General features: G+C 38.3%; 1 protein-coding gene across 1 annotated transcript in view; it reads right to left on the reverse strand.

Annotated features, from left to right (window-relative positions):
• Nucleotides 1–21,166, reverse strand: part of PCDH11X (protocadherin 11 X-linked) — a 319,378-nt gene that overhangs the window by 35,292 nt on the left and 262,920 nt on the right. Inside the window, exon 5 of the mRNA XM_075720674.1 lies at nucleotides 3,670–3,697. Within this exon, the coding sequence (XP_075576789.1) occupies nucleotides 3,670–3,697 (28 nt within the window). The remainder of the gene's footprint in view (nucleotides 1–3,669; nucleotides 3,698–21,166) is intronic.

Here is a 21,166-nt window from a genome sequence, read left to right on the forward strand (position 1 = left end):
TGGTGGCCAAACTGAAGTATATAAACCAATTTCCATCTGAGCTTTAGGAGGAAAATCAAACAATTAAAAACTTTGTGGATTTCAAAGACGAAGTCAGAGGATGAATGATATAGAAGAATCTAAAGCTCTCCATTTCCAAACAGTACTTTATACTAACAGCACTGCAAGTGCATCCAGCCCACGAGAGAGCCAGTAAGACCTTGCACTATATCTGAGTTTAAAAAACAAAGCAAAACAAACAAAAAACCTCAGTAATATTAATGTATCCAAGTTCAGTAATATTAACCTATCCAAGCTTTTCTCCCTTTTTTTTTAAAAAAAAGAAAAATCTTGATCATGAGGCAGATATAATCTCATTCAAGAATAGCTTTTACTATCCATCCAGTGCTTGCCTGTCATAGGTAAGCTGTTAGGTAAGTTAAATCATATTTAACTATAGTAGTAGAATAACTCTTCCTGATCTAACAGAATACTAAAAAATGAAAAGTAACAGAGCAGACCTGATATTACAAGATGAACACAAAATTCCAAACCAGAATTCCCTGAAAGAGGACAAGGAGAAAGTCCAATATTTCACAGCTTGAGGGACTGGGATGCAAAATGACTTGGGAATTGCAAAGCACTTGGTTAATTATGATGGGAGCAAGAAATGGCTTTTTGTTGTTGTTGTTTACAAGTTAGCTGAGCTTTTAATAGACATACATTTACAGAATGTTGTTATTGTCTGCTTTCCCCTTATTTCAATTTTCTGAAGCACTTCTGAAAGAAATCTACATGCTGTAAGGAAACCTTTAATGGACATGTTAATACAAATTATGCAGATGGGTGAGCTAAGGATTTATTAGGAACTCCAACTGTTAAATTTCCTTTGAAGTGTTCGGATTCAGCACATCTGCACTATAAACCCAGAGGTGAAGTGATAAATTTTGTAAATTGAAAACATAGACACACTGAGCTCCCAGTTATTTAAGTGGTTGCTCATGGGATTTAGGGCAGAAATTGATTAGTTTATGAAAGAAAGTGAGATGACACAGTTACCAAGGATAATGAGGAATCCGACTGCGCTCTCGTCATGGGTTTCTCATCTGCCATAGCCAACACACACCTGGTATAACTGTTACAGTGCGGTAGTGAACAACTACCTGGAACAACTACCAACTGTCCAGAACCGTCCTGCCTCTTAAAACTCAACTGTTTCTTTCCAACAGAAACTGTCTTTGCTTTCAATTGCTGTTATAGCTTTGACTCTACTAATATTTTGATTTCTCCTTGAGCTTCAGAATCAGATGCTTTGTTGATTGTAAATAGCAAACATGAAAGAGTAATTATTAAGGTAATAATCAAGCTTATCATGAATGTCAAAAAACAACAACTCTTCAATAAAACCTACTTTATAAGATTAAAGCTTCCCAAGAGAGCCAGAGACATTTACATGTTTTGATCTGGAAAGGAATGTAAAATAATACTAATGACAGCAAATCACACCATATATGAACAACTCATTGCTCCTAACGCAAAGGTATTGAAAGAAAGCAAAATTCCAGAATAACAGAGAGGAGAAGGTAGGCAGGCAAAGCCCTGCCCATCCAAGGTAACTCCTGAAATCTAGGACAAAACACTGTAAAGGCACCTGTCTATACATAATTGACTTTGCTGCTGTAACCTGTGCTCAACAGACATGACCATTTCGTTTTGTGGTTTATGAGGACTGTGAGTTGATGCATGTCCTCTGTTTCTATTAAAAAAGCCTCCAAGGGGTTATGAGAAGGTATGAAAAATCGGGAAAAATAATGTTTTGAGGATGAAAAATGAAACCCAAGCGCAGAAGGTAGAGGGAAGGCACTAAGAGGAGGACTGATCCTGAAAAAGAAAGTGGGGGGGGGGTGGGGGGTGGGGGGGTGTGTGTGCGGAAATTACCATAGGCAAAAGGTGGAGTAAGCAGTGACATGAAGGTACTGGCAAAAAGCAGAAAAAACAGGACAAAATTAAAAAGGGGAAGGGGAATGTAGGAGAGAGGGGCAGGGGAAGAAAAATTGAAGAGTAACATATAACATGAACTAACGACTCCGGATTATTTCTCCTAGAATGTTAGCTGCCAAAACATTGACCTCACTTGCTTTATGGTATCAGACTCCAGAAGACCTGTAATTAAGTCTCCTGTTTGATTAAATAACCAAAACTCCCTTATTTTCAAATGGTTACTGCTTTGCCAACATACCTAATACTAACAAAGGCATTGACTGATTAAAGTGTATTGCCAGGTTTTTATTTCTGATAGTATAGGATTTTTAAAAATTGCATCTAGAGTATAAGTAACTATTTATAAGCAATTAATGTCATATTTTACATTAAATATTGTATTAAATCAAACTGCATGAATATGCAATGCAATATAATTTGCCATCACTTCTGAAATTCCTTAATAGGTAATTTCTGTGAAAGAGTTATTTCAATCATTACTTATTAAATAATATTCACCAATTATTGCCAGAAATAACGTGAAAGTGTTAGCTATTAAAAAGCGTACCTTTCTTTGAAGGATATTCCTTATGTAGAAGGGCACAGTAAGGAAAAAAGCTATGTAGCTAATTAAAAAACACCACATGTACACGCTCACAGACACATACAAAAAAATACACTCATCTGCTAAAATTATTTAGTTTCTGTTAATGTCAAAACTTCATTCAAGGATATTAATTTACAGGTAGGCCAATTTTACCCAGTTTTATGCCAAGCCCCCATGTGTACAAACCGCTCAAATGCACATACACACATTTAACCTCAAGGTAGACTGCACTTAAATCCTTTTTACTTTAAGGTGGGGAATAGTAATAGTTCAGAAACATAACTCCACAGAGTAATAAAGTAAAAGCTATCACTCTTATTACTATAATTAAACTATCATGACTGCCAACAACATTTTTTTCCATTTTTATATAGCCTGTAGAGGTTAAAAAGAAGAACAGAATCTTATTTTATCGGTAAAGGAAAACTTTAAAACAATGTGGTTTTTTAAATAAATCATTTAGGTAAATACATACATGCTAGAAAGAGATTTGTAAGACAGAGGAGAGAGATGGAATAAAACAAAAGGCAGTATAGAAATGAAGTTGTTCCTTACACAGAGCTCAAAGGAATTATGAAGTGAAACTTTCTGTAGGTAATATGCTTTTATTTACCATCCCTTCCTTTATGCCTTATAACACCACTGTAGCACCACTCCTCTTAATCACTTTGGTCAACGATTTGCTTGGCTTCTCTGGCTGTACGTTCAGCCAGGAAGGGAAAAGGACTTGCAAAATCCACTCTGAGCAAAAACCGTGAAATATTTTAATGTAGTAAGAGGAGTCTGAGCTCGTTGAGTCATTCATGATGTTAGATATGTGATACAAGGATTATTTTGTCAGCAATGCAGAGAGGCTGATTTTGGTGGTGAAGACGAAAAAGGTGGGCAGTGTGTGGATGGAGAATCGGGGTGTAATGGCAGAGGAATACCATCTGAAAATGACTTAGGATTCTGTTATCACAAGGTTTAAGTAGTATAAACTCTGAGGTATAAGATAAAGTATAGATGTTTTACTCCAACATGAATCTCCATCTGGGCTGTTCACTGACATTAAACAGACATTTCTATTTTACAGGAGACTATGACTGCCTGATAAGAGAGACATGACCTTTCCTTTTCGTCTCTCTTTTCCTCAACAAAAACGGTCTACTTCAAAATGCCATGGAAGTGTAAGAACTTAATCTCAAATCTGTCACAGGACCAATAGATTCATTGCCAATGCAGTATCTTTTTTTCCATTCTTAACATGTGGTAAATAGCAAATCAGCCTTTGCTTTCCTAATTACACCCCCTCTTGAGCTCACCCTCCATAGAAGTACAGAATGTAAATGCCAATACATTAGATGAACTGTAGATTCCCATTTTAATTATTTATTTAGGTTATCAAAAGAAATTCAACTGTCCGTGACAATCCCTCATACACATGCAATAAACTCTTTTCTTTGAACAAGTATGCGAGATCATGTTTTGGATGACATGATTTAATTCGTAAGATACTGATTTGATAGTTCAGAACACACTGAAAAGTAGCAAATGCTTCTCGACAGTGGTCCTGAAACCCTTCAGAATTTAGCAGCATAGTACACAGTCATACTAATATTGACTAGGTCAGAAATAATACAACAGCCAATTTTCGGAAGGCAGGTATTTGCTGCTGACTTGAATAGCGGTGTACAGCGCGGTTATAAATCCGAGCATAGTTTTCAGACTGGGAGAGAGTGAAGAAAAAAAATAATAGTGCATTCAAGCCCATTCTGCAGTTCTGTATATGAGAGTTTGTTTCTTCCGTATCCTACTTTATAGCGAAATGCATTCCCTCTAATTTAAGTCTTGTAAGTAGATGGGACTGGAAGATATTAAACTCAGTTGTCAACTTACCAAGTGTCTCAATGACACCTTGTATTTTGCTGAGTTTGTATTTATAGAGCAAAGTTTAATGAATTATACTTGAATTCTCCATGTGAATGCTCTGGAAAGATCCATCTAGTTTTTTTCATGATTTTGAAATACCTTCTTCTTTAGGATTGAGGTAATTTAAATTCATTTTGGGAAGTGGACATATAAAGAATGTATAAAGAACAGATAATACATTTAATTTTCCAGTCAGCTTTTCTTTTTGCAAATGGTACTATTAAGAAAAGCAGAATTCCTTACTTCCATTTCCCAGTAAGTCTCTTGACTAAAATATGGCTATAATGCACAGCTTTTAATTGACTTCGGATGATGTAGAAATGTGGTATTATTACAGATATTACCTGTTCAAAAGAGATCAATGGATTATCTAAAATGTTAAGAGCATAAGTTACAGTGAAGACTCAATCTTACAATGAGCTCGATGTCCTCTGCTTCAACCCAGGTGGCCTTGGTTTCCACTGACTTTAAGAAAGGTTGAGAGAACTCGGTACTTTGTAAGACTGCATCTCAAATGCACATAATCTAACACACATTTGTGAGGCAGCATTGAGTTCAAGGATATGACTGTTTAAGTGATGTCATTACAGCAAATTTTTCACACCACTTTACTCAGTAACTTGCAAAATCTGCTTAATTACTAAATTCAAGTAATTCAATGAAGTCAGAAAGAGATATAAAGAACGTTATGTATTTCTTAACATAATTTAACACTATTCTGCTGTAATTTCTTTTCAGGAAAACTCCTCAGAGCTCAGGCTTGGACTCAAACCCCTTAAGAATTGCACTGACTTGTAGTGGGAGCAAAACATAAAGATCATAAAAAAGCCTTTAAGGAAAGAGTTTTGCACCTCATTTTAGGATACAACCCAGCAGGGAGCATGCGTTGATGGCTGAGCACACTATAGCAAATCACAAATTACCAACTCGTATCTAGCAGGCTGTCAATTATTTGCCAACCATCAAGCTGCAGGTACTTCTGAAGCTTCCCTGATGCAACGCTGCGTAGGCTGCACCATGGGTGAATTTTCAGGCATGCAGTGCTGCGAATGTAGTTGCACAGTGTGGGGGAAAATACATGGGAAAGCATTACAAGGCAGTAAAACATTATTATGCAGTGGAAAGCATCCAACTTTTAAAAAAGCCTAGCTGTATTTCTGTGCTATCCTGCAAATTCAATTACAGGATTGAAAATTAGCTACAGGTTTTCTACTTAAAAGTGCGTGTACTCATTTTAGTATAGACTTCTTTCTGTCTCTATGCCTAAATTATTCTATTAAACACAGGAACACAGTGACAATCTTCTGCAGCTGCAAATTCTGCTCAGTGCTCTCCTAATGCGGACTGGTCAGATTAATACAGCATGTAACTCATCTTTTCTGAAACATCAGTATTTCATTTCCCATTAACTTTATGAAAAAGTATCAAAGAAAGAAGAGGCAGCTATCTGCCTATATATGTATGCCTGAAAGGGTTAGACAGGCAGATTTCCGTTACACTATGTAAGAGGGAGGAGTATCTATGTTGTCTGGAAAATGTCTAAAAAGACACCTATAGGTATTATCTCGGAGTACAGTTTTACTTACGTATTTCCATTTGAAAGTTCAAAATCAACATTTGCAGGTGGAATCATTAACCTATTTCTTCCTTCTCCTTCCCAGTATGCTTTGAAAATCTTTAGGACTTGAGGACTGTTACAATTTCACTTAAATAGTAATGTGAAAGTAGCGAAAGAGAGATTTTACAATTGTATTACTTTAAAACTCCAGTTTGGGAAAGAAAATAAGGCAAATACCAAGCTGGATAAAATTTATATTTTCCGTAACTTGCAAGTGACAATATACCGCTAAGAATCACCATATTTTGGGAAACCTATGGTGTCACATTTTTCTGAGCTCAGATAAGAAGATCTCAAACTCTGCAGCCAGTTTCCTCAACCAGATTTATCCACTTCCCCTGGTCTGACCGCCCTATACCATCCTGGAATGGATTTTGCTGTGAAGACTTATTAGACAAAAAAAAGATAAGCACGCTAACAAAGATGTCATTGTATGTATTATAAACTAAGCTTGTAATGAGATTATTCTTTGGAAAATTTGTTAAAGAAATGAAGTTCATGGTGCAGCAAGCTTGGAGAAAAATTAATGAATTCACAGATGTTCACCTTAATGAACAACAGATTGAGAATATATTATTAAATTCAAAAGGAAAAGTTTGCATATGTTGTCAAAATTAGGTTTTGATCTTTATAAGCATTGTGCTCATGTGAATAATCAATTAATAATTGATTAAAGCCTTCCTCCAAATTTATCATGTCGGTACAATTTATTATTTATTTAATTTCCCCCAAGAACTCAATAGAACAATGTGCGAATAGCTTCCTCCTGGGTACCTTAATATATAGTATCTATCTCTGACAGAAGTTGTTCCACGGAAGTGGTTAAGAAGTTGTCATATGGTTACGGCTAAGCAATAACAACCTTTGTAGCACAAGAATCCTTTTTCAGAAAGATGTTTTCACCTTCCCCCTGTTTGTGCTAAGTAGCAGTTGCATTAGGAATCTCATCCTTCTCTCAACATGAAAGGAGGGAGGTATTGGAGCTGCATTAGCCTTTTATCTGTTGCAGTAAGCACTTGCCTTACAGAACGAAAGGTGGGAAGGCAGGAAGGAAAGCGTGGCCGGTTCCCAACCCTTACATAAAACCCAAGCATCAATCCCCTTGCTCCTGGGAAAAGGCCATCCAATTCACAAGGCATTTAGAAAATGTGAAAGTAGTGCCACATAGAACTGCAATTTATGGCATTCTAATTTAAGGAATGAAAGCTAACTACAAATCTATTCCTATAGAGCTACTTTGCATTTAATCCTCAAATAACTTGATATTCAGGGCTGGAAGAAAACGTCTACCAAAGAAGGAAAGAAATTTTTTTCATTGCATTGCTTCTCCCTAAGCTGCAGTCTGGACTTTGGGCCAGTCCTGTATGCAATGCCATATTAAATTAACAGCAACAAACATCATGGAGCTTAACGAGCTCCCTGCGGATGGTAGGGAGGCACTCGCCGGATCCTGCCTGCTGACAACGAGCAATGCCTCAGACAGCAGAAACTGCTGTTATTTCAGTGGATTAACTATTCATATCAGTGTCCTGAGTGTTCAACCATGCAGGACAGCAAGACATGGTGAGAAAACATTTTACTGTAAATAATTACATCTTTGTTACCACAAGAAATGATATCCCTTATGTGACTTTTGCCCTGGCCTATAAAGTGAAGGCAGTGTGGTATCTACTACTGACTGTGAGTCAGGGAAGAAACCACAGAACAAACTCAGTATTGTGTTTTTCATCAACAACAGGGCAGTGAAATGATGGTGAAAAAGATTAATGACAATTCAGTGCATTAAAAAGCCCCCCCCCCCCCCCCCCCCCCCCCCAATTTTGCATCTATGGGTTAAAGTTACTCTTCTCAGGTTTTATTTCTTAGAAATAAACCTTACTGTACTGGGTCTGGCTCAGCTGCCTAACAGCGTTAACCCACAGTGCTTAGGTATAATAAACACATTGACAGTTGTTTCCATAAACTTTGTATCCGAAAAGTTCAATAATTCAGAGGAAGCATAAATAGAGTAAATACATTAGGATTTTTTTTTAAGTCTATATGAAACTAGCCCACACGCAGGCACCTTACTGCATAAAACTCAACCCAAGAATACAGCCTAAATACTCTTTTGTAACTGAATCAGATTCCAGAAGTTCTTTTATGGGAAAAAAAATGAACAAAGATTAAAACCCCCTAAAGACAGATAAGATTAAAATAGCCTACACTGAAGAAAGAGCCCAGATTTCTACCAAATTTAGGCAAATTACAAAGCACACCACAGATTCGAAGCTATGAAACATCACAAGAAAACTAATTTTGAAATATTCTTCCACTACCTACTCTTTTTGGAATTCCCAACAATATGGAATATTCCTCGTTTACGCACAAGAATTCAAGCCCTGAACTTTAGCACGGGGTGTGGAGCAAAGTGCAAGGGGAAGAGCACTGGAGTCAGCACGATGCTCGGGGTCCCACTCGCTTTCTGAGTAGCTGGTCACCCTCTGCAATATAGTAGAAGATGAAATTTCCAGACAAACACCACCTGCAGCACTTCAGCACATTTAACTCGCTATTAGAGGCGTAAATCCAATTGGCAGCAAATTGAACTGGGACAACTAGGGAAACGACTCTCCTTAGCAGCCTGCCCAAGCCCTCTCCTGGAGGATGCTACTCTGCAATGCCACCGCATGACTGCCAACAGCCTCTCTGCTAACGCAGCTCACAAGCCAGTGGGTTAAAGGAAACAGCTTCTGTTTTCTTCACCCAGTTAGGTTTGAAGAGAGATGTTTCAGGAGTGCCTGCATCCCACCTCCTGCAGGGATGTTACCCTTCGCAAAGCAGGTAAACAGCTCCGTTGTCGCAGTGTAGTGCGGAACTCCTCCTAAACCAACAACCAAAGAGCTTAGCGCTCCTGTTGGGCACAGGGTTTCTTAACAGCTTTTCTTCTAGAGCTATCTAAAACGTTTTTGAAACTTCTTGGCAAGAACCAGGAATTGAAATAAATTTCATGTACACACTTGCAAATACATGGAATATACAAATAAAATTAGTATATATTGGCTAGGAACTGAATGAATCTTCAATGTAAATGCAACCTGTCCCTACAGGAATCTTAGTACAATGTAAATAGTATTTTGGGACAAGTTACATCATCACTGTCACCTCAATAGTTCTCAAAAGTTGTGAAAGAATGTTTTTGATTTATAGCACTGTATGTATTACCAAGCTATAACATAAAGTGAATTTATGCCACCATAAAACCAGCCAAAAGTCTCCACACAAAATCAACGCCATCTTGCCAGGACTTAAATAGCAGAGCTTATTTTCCATGGGATATGGGAAATAAGAATTCATTTCTATACCAGTTCTCTTTCCCTGAAATTCCAAATTTTTCAAATGATAATATAAGCCTAAAATAATTTCCAGGTTTACTTTAGATGAGCTGGCTTTTAACACCAGTAATTTAACTCAGACCTGTAGAGCCTCATCCAGAATATTTCATAAAACTATTTCTCACATATCGATTCATTTAAAAATATTCCAGATAAGGGCATATTTTAACAAACCTTTCATCTCCTAATATAGCAATTTCAAACTTGGCAAAAAAAGCTATCTTGTTTGGATGCAGAATATTCTGAAAGCTAGAAAAACAGAAAATGAAATAATGTACTTTGAGAAGGCTGATAACAGAGCTTGTAACAAAGCATTATTTTCCACCTGGCTTTTGCAGTCCCTAGAAAATATGTTCGGCAAATTCAAATTAGCTCATAATGGAAAATACCCAGATCCTCTTCAAGATTCAGCAAAAACACTGAAAGATAAGCCCTTCTCAACTCTCTGCGTTTGGAAATGGTTTAGAATAGTTGCAATAGATATGGAAACTGGTCATCAGAGACATTTGTTTAATAGCTTTATTAATTCTGTTTGTTTATTGAAAGTCCTTAACCAAATTGAATATTAATGTTATTTTCTGCAAGACATCCCAACAAACCTAATCCTCAGATGTGTAGCAACTAATTAAAAAGTTGCATGGATGAGAATTGGGTTACCCTTCACTTTGTCAGCAGACTTGCACATCGAAGCATAGATTTCCTGTACTTACCTAGATTGAAAGCGATTTAATTATGAAACAGGATGTAACTGCAATGTAAATGCAATGTATTGAAACAAAGGATGCAACTGTAACTACATCAAAGTGTAAATACACAGACTATGTAAATATAATCTTTTACTGTGAAAGTATATATTTTTTGAAATACCATAAAAACAGCTGTGAAATGCTGAAAACCTGCAGTAAAACTAAAGTAAAAGAAAATTAAAGCTTTACAACAAGAAGAGCTCCCTTTCTAGAGAATTGGTCATATTTGCCAGAGATACCGCTCTCATACAACTATTCCCATTATCTTTCCTCATTTTAAAATTACTTTGAGGCATTAGAATAAAAAGAATAAAGATGATGAGTATTGAATGGTTGAGTCTAGACAATAGACTCAAGCTGGCCTTTATCTTCTCGAGAGACCTTCTGAGATTATGTGATGCAGTACCTTTTTTTTTTCCTTTATGAGAAATGGATGACTGAAGTCAGCAAATAATTTAGACAAAACCCAGCTTTCACAAGCCTAGTCAGAAGAATATTTCTCTGATGTTTTCTCTGTAAGAACGGCTCTATTCTGGAATACTAGGTCTTTTCTTAAACCTAAGGAACAGATGAATTATAACTGTTCAAATCATCATTTATATGAAGTAGTAGTACTTTGCCACCCAGAGCATTATTACTGGAAGCCAGAGATGAATGTAAAGACATAGAGACGTGAAAGTGCTTTACGTGTTGCCAAGATTATAATTTGTTGTATACTTAACATTCAAGATTAGAAATGCAATGTGCTTGCAAATACTGTTTTTCTTTAAAAAATTATGACTGATATTCATATCCCTAGAAGACAGCTTTCACCTGCTTACAAATAATCTATTTGAAAAACAAATACCAGAGCAGAGTGGGGAGGCAAGGCAAATGGACTGTTCATAACAAAAAAATGCACCCAAACAGAAAAATTGAATTTATTTATATTTTTCTCATTTTCAGTGTTAAAGATTGAAAACCCACGAACTGTAAATAATACAGGTTTTGAATTTGTAGTGAAATACAAATTAAACTCTCTACAAACCTGAAAGGAGGGTGTAGCGAGGTGGGTGTCGGTCTCTTCTCCCAAGTAACAACTGATAGAATGAGAGGAAATGGCTTCAAGTTGCACCAGGGAAGGTTTGGATTGGATATTGGCAAAAATTTCTTCATGGGAAGGGTTGTCAAGCATTGGAACAGGCTGCCCAGGGAAGTGGTTGAGTCCCCATCCCTGGGGGTATTTAAAAGACATGTAGATGTGGTGCTTGGGGAAATGGTTTAGTGGTGGACTTGGCAGTGTTAGGTTTATGGCTGGACTCGATGATCTTAAAGGTCTTTTCCAACCTAAATGATTCTATGAGTCTATGATTCTAAGTAGTTACTAGGGAGTTCACATATTTAACAGACTCAGAGTGAGGCAGAGTCTGACCTTGGCATTGTCCAGTTGACTCTCAGGTTTAGCAGCGTAAAACTGAATTACTTCTGGAGCAATGGCCTGTGTGAAGCTTAAGGAGGAATTCCCCTGCTACAGCAACTGAGAAATGAACCATTGCTCCAGCAAGATGTTAGTATGAGGAGGTAATTAAAGTTCCTATTAACTGGAAGCAAAATCAAAGTCTTCTTACATGATTAAGTATCTCCTGCCCTGATTTTTAAGACAAAGTATCCAACTTGTCTAGATTACAGGCAACGTTTTGTCTCATAAGCTTACAAGCATAAAGTTGCAAGGTGAACAAAACCAACATCTCTTTTAAATTTGCAACTTTGCAAAACCCGTCAACACACTTTCTGGCACATCTAATTTGAATGCAAAGTTCTCATATTCCTAGATGCACCTTCGTCAGCCAGTGCTTCTGCCAATCCGATCAAGCTTTTATAATGATATCATTATTCTAATGCTTGAGAGCACCCACAAGCAATAATCAATGTATTGTAACACAGTAAGGACCAACCAAGATAGCTTGACATATTCTGGAGAGGTCTCTAAATGCCACCTGTCCTTTGTTCCAAATCAGGCATTTGTTTCTCCCACGCTTTAAAGGCTGATATGCAGAGGTTTTTATAAGAAATCAGACAATACAGTGAATTAAAGGACATTAAAAACATATTAAAAGTCTGGTATAAAAGCCCCTTTTTTAAAATTGGACAAACAAACCCCAAACAGTAAATTTTGTTTCCAATGAGATGTCAAAAACCCCCAAATCATTTTATGACTCAACTTCTTGCCATACATGCCAAAAGAAAGTTATTTATGGCACTGGTAATTTTTTTTTTTTTTTAATAGAATTGAAACTATGTGAGAGTGGTTTTGATTTCTCTGAATCAAAGGAGTGATTAAAAATTAAAACCAAGGTTCCATTTTCCACTTTTCTGTATTCGATACATATGGTACGTGACACACGCAAGACTTTGTTTCGCCGTGTGTGCATGCCTCAACTTAGAAACTAGCTCCATGAAATCTATTCACATCTTTGAAAGTCTCACAGACACAAGCCCTAGACACAGATCTATTCAGTTATTAAGCGACACACGGAAACCTTGCAGGCAATATAAAGTATTTTAAGACACTCTGAAGCAGGGTGCCTACACACTTTGTACAGCAGTCCAGTGTGCAGCCAGCAGACTGCAACATCACAGATGAGAAATGAGAAATTTTGAGGGCAATTGAGCACAATGAATTTTCACAGTGGATCAACACAAAGTCATTCAGAATGGGTATTTCTGAAGCACTGATACAATGAACACATTTACAGTGTTCAATGGCCCTAAAAATTCACCCTTTCACCTGTAGCATAGCTACTGCTGTGAGTGAATTCTTAGATTTTTTTTTTAATGTATATTTATATACAGTATGTGTAGCTATACATTAGATACATACACGTGCATACCTTCAATGTACCAATCAGCTTGTTGGTACATTATAAAAGAAAGTATCTACTAAAAAAGAAAAGCTTCACCAAGCTTTAAACACACTGATACTTTTTGACTCTTTCAAGCTACAAAGTAAACTCCACAGTAATGGAAAACCTCACCTTCAAGAATACAAAAAACCATAAAACTAGTGAGCTCCAGAAATCTGATTATCTTAAAGAGAAAGAATGGGATACCGTTTTTATCTCCAGTTCTTTTCTTGCATATAAAACGATGAACTGAAGAGCACGTCACCACCAGCTCACTGGCCACACTTGTGACAAGAAGCCCAACCATGGTGAGAGGGAGTTGCTAAACACTGTCTTTCAGCTTCCTAGAGTTTTCCCATCACAGTTTATACGATGACACACATACTCACTCATAGATTCTTATTTTTCTTTTGGATTTTTATGCTTTATCTGGGATATTAAATAACCAACATCAGATCTGTACTTTTTACCCTTCAGCTATTTCAGCTGACCCAGTAACTCGTTTGTCAGCACTGGGCGTTTTAAAGCAAGCCTATCTTTGCATCAAAGCCTTGCTTTGGTCACGAGCTGGTTATTCTATCTGCAGGCATGGCAGCTAACAACAGGCGACACTGTTCCAGTTTTATTCTGCACTGTCTCCATGCTTTCCTTCTCAGATATTAAGTTACCTTAAAGAAACCATCCTGTTTCTATTTCTGTGACCAATGCCGGTTATTTCTGAGATAACAATACATGCTTCAGTAATAACAAGGTATTTCCCCTTGACTGCAGAATGGATTTGCCACATACTTTTATGTTAGTACTCTCAAAACCTGTCAAATTAACCTGTTGCCTGTGTTAACAGCCCATTGTCAGCGCTCTGTGCCCCTAGAACAAGTTGACAAAACAAATAAGTACGGCAGAACTGGGAGACTCCAAGCCACCAATTAGGGATTACATAGAATTTTGGCACATGTCTCTTCTGCCATTTGGATGAAATATTAACTTACTGCTTTTTTTCCTTATGCAGGGGCTGCACACCAACCACAGGAGTTTGCTTTCACAAGCAAAGCATTGAAGAACGCATTGCGTGGTCAATAAAGCTGTTCTGAGAAGACAGAATAGGTCTATACGTTATTACTAAACTTTCTTAATATTAGAGAACTTATAAAAGGTTATAGCAGATCTTTTTCACTTTTCATCAAAAAAATCATCATTGCTACTTTTTGAAGACCACCCATATTTTATAGCATAAATAGACTTCTTCAAAGAATTATTAAACTTTGCTTTATTTGCCAAATAAGGTGGTAAATGAGTATCATGTGATCATTTTAAGAGCAGGTGAATCCTCATTATCCTCCTTTCCCTTTTGATTTCTCCAGCCATCAAAAGGCTGCCAATGGGACAAGTAGTAATGACATAGATGTGTGACACCAAACGATAACACCTACTAACAAGAGAAGACACTTTACTAAAATAGGGAGCTAGAAAAAGGGTACTTGGCTTGATAGCTACAAGCTTCCAGTGCCAATCCTCACTTTATGATATACATCTTTAGGTTTACAATACAAACTTTAAGGTATTAACAAAAAATCCCATTTGTTGTTTGACACCTTTTGAAAAAGTGTTGCGATCTCAGTGGTATGAACAGTGACAGAAAATAATACTTTAGTGACCACTAATTCTCTACGGTTATTGTCATGAGTGGTGGTATCTAACATCCTTTATTGTTCTAGAGGTTTCCTTTCACTTAGTAGAACCAGGAACAAAGCAGTAAGTAACCCTCCTAAATCTTGTTTCAATTCATAAGGCTGTTACAGTAGCTGCCAAAGGTGGTTCACTGAGGTATCTCCTTATCTGCACAAGCCAGTTAATAAAGTCCCTAAAGGCTCTCAAGACCCAAAGTGTCTTCAGGATATTGATAGGTATTCACTCACTGAGTCCTTGTACATTTAATAGCCTGATGCAAATCCTCAGTGCCAAGATGGAAATTAATCTGTGTGAATCTCAGAGACAGGCAAACAGAGGCTGTCAGAAGCAATTGCAGTCAGGAATGGGAAAGCAGAACTTCATCTGCAAAGCTGTTAGCTTCTTGACTTTGGAGTTCGACAGCTGAAATACGATAGGGAAGACAGTTGAGGAAATACAAAGTGCATAGATTAAGATGCTGTCATTTGTAGCAAATGCAGCATTCATTTCCACTGCCACCCCATTCCAGGGAGGATAATTTAAGACAGTTTATTTCTTCAGTTTCTCTGAGAGAGTTCTGAGATCTGAACAACCTTCATCAGGGGGTTTCTGTTTGGGTTTTTTTCCCCCCCTCTCATCTTACCCATTGCTTTTTTCCACAATGGCAAATATCTGTTGATTTATACCAGTTTCTATGCCTGAACAAACAGTAAAACGAATCCTCAAATAAAAGTCTTTTTTTTTTTTCTTTCCTTAACTGCTTTTGTAGATGATGAACACATTTTTGACAAGGTTGATGGGGAAAAAGAGACGAAGAGAATGATTCTGGTTGAAAGCAACCTCTGGAGCGCACCTAGTCCAACCTCCTGCTCAGAGTATGTCTACCTAGAAGATGTTGCCCTGAGCCATGTCCAGTTGGGTCCTGAATGTCTCCAAGTGTGGAGATTCCAGAGCACCTCTGGGAAATTGCTTCTAGTGTTTGACTACACTCACAGTGTCTCCACCTTTTCTCTCCTCTTTTCTAAGACAACTGCATATTACAGTAAGATCTTCCCTTCACCTCCTCTTCTCCAAGCTGAACAAACCCAATTTTCTCAGCCTTGCCTCACAAGAGACGTACACCAATTCACCAACTATCTTGGTGGCCTCTGCTTAACTTGCTTCAGTAAGTCAATGTCTGTCTTGGAGCAGGGAGCCCAAGCCCAGAGACAGCACTCCAAACATGGGCTCACAGGAACTGAATGGAGGGCAACAATCCTTTCCTTAGACCTGCAGCCTGCACTCTTGCTAATGCCTCATGGTAAGTGTTTGGATTATTATACATGTAGTGTTTTGCAATTCAAAATCTCTTTCCCATCCAAAGGATCCTCCAAGTCAAGAAAAAACCATGCAAGTCGAAAACATATTAAGTTCCCAGAGTTCAGGCTTTGGAAACTTCTGTTGTAAAGGTTATGTCAAAGTGTCCTCCCAGGAAGGGCTGACGGAGGAAGAAAATCTCAGAATATGACAGAACATACTGTGCAATGCTTTTCACAGCTCGCTCCAATCAGCAACCAAGGACACAACCTCAATAAATTCTTAATAAGTTTACAAATGCTTAAACTACAGATGGTCACAGACCATTAATATCTAGCTTCCAGAATATTGCATCTGGTAGTATATGAATTTTACAGAGTCCAATATGATTTCTTTTCTATACTCAACACAAACAGTAGAAGCAAGTATTTCAGATACTGTCATAAAACCAGTAAAAATACAAACTAGTTTAGCTGTCAACATTCTAACAATCTAGACTGTACTTATTTTAACATTTAATTATATTCTGAAATTACTACAGAGATGCTGCTCTGATGCAGTTGCCCAGACAAAAAGATGGTAAATCCTGTAAATCCTCTCCTCATACAGCGAGAAACTAGGGTAAAATAGCAGATCCTATATCATTCCTGTCAGCTTAATGAATGGAATGAAAGAACTTGAAGATACGGCTTGTGCTTCTCTGCACAAAGATCTCTTATTCCAAAGAGTGACCCATCAAAGAGAACGGGCTAAAAAAGCGTCTTTGACTGTGATCACCCTCAGGATGTTCTCTGCACTTCTCAACCAGAGCTCAAGAAACTCCAGAACTGTCCACTGTCCTTTTTTCTTTGCCATGTTCTTCCAGAGTTACTGAGTAATTTTTGCAATTGGATTAGAATTTGACAGTTACCATGTGTTTTCATCAGACGAATGACTATTTGAAAAGAATGGTTATAATTTTCCCTGAGTTTATAAAAGTTGTTTACATGCAAGCACAAACATCCATTCCTTGTCTGCTTCAGCACTGTATATTATATCTGCATATTACTTGTGCAGATATTTCTGGTCTGATCTGCTTTTTAGTGGCTTTCCTAATAAACGCCTTTAAAAAAAATGCAGACTATAACTTACTAAGGTTAAATCACCTGAGAAAATTAAATTGAAAAAAAAAGTTGTTCTACATTATACTACAGTAAGCCTCTCTTAGCATGGCAAGGTTACCTTTTTCCACAGCCCATCTAGTCAATCTTCATGTCTGTCATCTAGAAGAGTTGAGACTGATTTCAGTTGCTGACTTGACTCAAATCTTCACATTAAAGGCTATCTACAAAATCTCTAGCTACCAAAAATGCTCAGCATAAAGCGTTACAATGGACTGAGGTCCATGGAAAGCGAGTAGACGCAAGGAGACAAAACTATTCTAATATCTAGTTGCAGTTAGTAGCTTTTCTATTTATTCATGAGGCACTCCATTCTCTTTCGGAGAGCGTAGCAGGAATAGTGCCCACCTGTCCTCCTCTCCAACTATGATGGCTTACGTTGCACACAGGGGAAATGGGAAAGCTCAGCAGTCTGAGCACCAGTGAGAGCGACATACAAAAACGAACCATTTTTTATATTGCTATAAAAAAAAAAAAAAGACAACATAAAGGCAGTGCAATGCCAGCTAAACTGGTGTAGTTGACAGGTATATGGATTGAAAATATGCTGGCAATTAGAAGCCTTGGCTAAAAAACCCCAAACATATACAACTGTCAAAACTATGCTACTGTCTTACACATTTCAGCCATCTCTCAGCTTTGGCATTAGTTCACAGCCGGCATGTAAGGAGGACCTGCCCGGGAAGGGGATCCTGTGTGGTTTCTCGCCGATCTAACAAGCCCCTTTCTCAGTACTGAAAGGGATGGATCAAATGCCTTTTACTTCAAGGACCTGACGTTGAGCAGGAGGCCCGAAGGACTCTTGCAACAAAGGCAGCAAGTATGAACATTAGTCCTTCTCTGGTACCGAAGCACCTTTCAAGGGAAAGGTGCTCTATCTGGGCGAAGCATTCAAGAATCATCTGCTCCCTCCTACCGCTCCTGCTGCCTCTGTCCTAAGGAGCGAGAGCCCTGGCAGAAGCCCGGCCTGTCGCGGGCACGTCTCCTCCTGCAGCTGCCTGGAGCCATGCAGAAACCTGGAGGAGCTGCCGCTTCAGCCTGTCCCTGGCATTTGCAGAGAGAAGCCCTGATGGAGAGTATCTGAAGGTTTTGGGGTTTTTTTCAAAAATTCTTACATTTTCATATTTTTCAAAAGAGGCAGGCAGGGGATTGAATGGGGTTTGGAGGCTTCCAAGGGCTAGAAAGCAGGTGATTCAGTCAGGACTCAGGGGCATGCTGTACATTGTGAGGTTGAGGTTTTATTTCCTCCTCTGGTAATTTGTCAAACAGATTGTTATAAAGAGTTACAGAATCAAGAAATGTCAGACAAATACAGAAAAGCTTTGAAACCTTTTGTGATAAAGCAAAAGTAACAAGTATAGTTACAACAGCTGCATGCACAACTGTGTTTCCAAGGCAACAACTCACAATCCTTACAGCTATAAAAAAATCCTATACACCACGGGGGAGTTGTGAAATTAGGGAGACTCCAGCTAAAATAGAATATAGAAAAACGGACTAAAGCAGAGAAGCAGCAGGAGCACCGAAATTATGAAACTCACGCTGCTCTTAACAGCTGCAGCCTGAGCGCGCCTTGGCGATGTTTTGGTGAAGTCCTGGCCTCCAGCTCTGTCACGCCGGTTTCCCTCCGCCTCCCAGGTCCCAGGCTGCCCACTCGTCCAGGCCACGGGGTAAAAAAAACTATTAGCCTAAAATTGGCAGTGCGGTTACTGTCACTCCGTTTACTTGCAGGGTAATGGCAAAATCCTGCCCATGTTATTTGCTGGCTTAAGCAGGTGCCTAGCCTATTAGCAAACCATTGCACTAGGATAAACGCGTACTTTGTAATCACTTCAAGGAAAGAAAGAAAAAAGCCCATTGCTTCCCTTTTAATATTATTGTTGTGCTTATGTGACAGTAAACCATTAAACTTTAGGATTTGAAGAGCACCGCTTGTCTTTATGAACTTATTTATAAACATATTAAATTATTCAAAAACAACTTGCAGGTTTGCATACAGAACTTCTCCAGCTTTTGAAAAACTGCAGCTGCCCGGCTCCCAGCATCTGAGCAGCCAGAGGGAAGCTAGGCCAGGCAGTGGCCACGACTGCCTGCACGATTCCTAGAGTGCAGAAAGACAAATGCTCTGAATAATTTCTAGTTACATCCATCCCTGCAACGACAGTAAAAGCTAACTGTGTGGCAGAGGCTCATCTGTCAGCAGCACGGGTATCTCTTAGATGCACTGGGCTGTATGTCGTGTACCCGGGTATGCGCGCGTGCAAATCATGAACAGGGAAAAGTAAACTCAGGGAGTTAAAACACACGTAATCAAAACCCATGTATGGGCATTTCGTAAGAATTATTAATTTAAGAAGATAACAGGCATATATCTTTCCTCCAAAGCATTTGAATTTGCAGTGTGAGGTTTAGGAAGGTGCAAAATCAAGTTACAGAATTTAACAGATATATAATTACTAGCACTGGCAGTTGGTACACACATGAAAATACCCTGGACAAGTAAATAGGCACTGAACAGCTTTACATACTGGTAAATAGGAGTCTTCTCTGTTCCACTTGTGTGAACCCATGGCAGTAGGACTGAAATCAATAGTTAGTTTGCATTTATAGAGAAATAAAAGCACACCTTTGTTCAGAGCGTCTGCAGAACCGCTGGCCATGTCTCTGTGCCATTTGATCAGCTCTACGTTCAGTCCCTTCAATTCTTTGCCTCTAAATTCAAGACACTAGTTCTCTCATGCCTTACTGGTAAGTGGAGTAGTACAAACATTTGATTTGCGCAATTTTTGCACGTAGTGAAGTTTCCAGTTAAATCTTAACACCCCCTCCCCTTCAAATCATCATTTTCCAAGTTCACCAGTGTTCAGGACACACAAACAGTGTGACTTGATGATCGTGGAGTACATTTCTCCTCTCTAAGTAACACTTCCTATATAGGTGCTGATCAAAGACTATGTGACAAACTCCATATCCGGATCCTACTCCCTTCTTTCATCAAATGAGTATAAATAAGAGATGACTACAAACATCTCTGCAGACATACCTGGGGAATTTTTAGATCAAGATCATTGGGTTTTTTTCTTTGTTATTCATGTGAGTAAAAACAGATTTTGATTGCAAGGCAACACTTTACAAAGACAGCTTTAGATTGACTAAAGTGAGCTGTGATCTCTTCCATAGCTTTCTTCTGTTCACATCCGTTTTCCTTTTAACAGCGATATCTGAGCCACAAGGAATGGTTCACGACTTCAGGAATCATGATAGTGGCAGAGCTCAGGCCAGTGCTTCCAGCCCACTCAAGCACTCGTATTTTGACAATTAAAAGCCTTCAGGGGTACATTCACCACTGTATATATTATATACATATTATATATTATATTCTAGGGAGAAGGCAGGAAAGCAGGACAATGTATATATGTTCTGCTGAAAAGAGCTAATTTTCACAAGCTAATGAAGTGACTAGTGAATTTTAATGCTTTGTGAAGCATTAATCAGTCATTTCTATTAAAATATTGAAGATATTATATACTATATCATAACCCCTACACATTCAGTGATACAAGAGCCTATAAAAAGAAACATAAATATAGACTTAGTAGAATGTGTAATTTTTTCACAGTCTTCACTGTACCATTTTCCTATATGTTTGTTAAAAATGGGACCAAGTTGTGGATTACGGGTTGAGTTTGTTGTCCAGTCCTCAGTGCGTCGTCGCCCCTACACGCACTCGGGTCAGCACTCCTGTATTTCCACACAACCCAGAGCTCAGCCTGGTCATACTGAAGCTAAAGAAGAAGATCCCGTAATCCCAGTGGCAGAGGGCTTGGACCTACTCTTTCCAGGAAATATCAGCGTTCAAGAAAATACAAACGGACTATGAAGCACCACCTCCCCCGCAGTGAGAACAGATTTTGCCTTTTCTGCCGAAGGTATTGTTAGCAGCTC

This window comes from Pelecanus crispus, chromosome 13 (genome assembly GCF_030463565.1).
Source record: "Pelecanus crispus isolate bPelCri1 chromosome 13, bPelCri1.pri, whole genome shotgun sequence".
NCBI classification, from domain to species: Eukaryota; Metazoa; Chordata; class Aves; order Pelecaniformes; family Pelecanidae; genus Pelecanus; species Pelecanus crispus.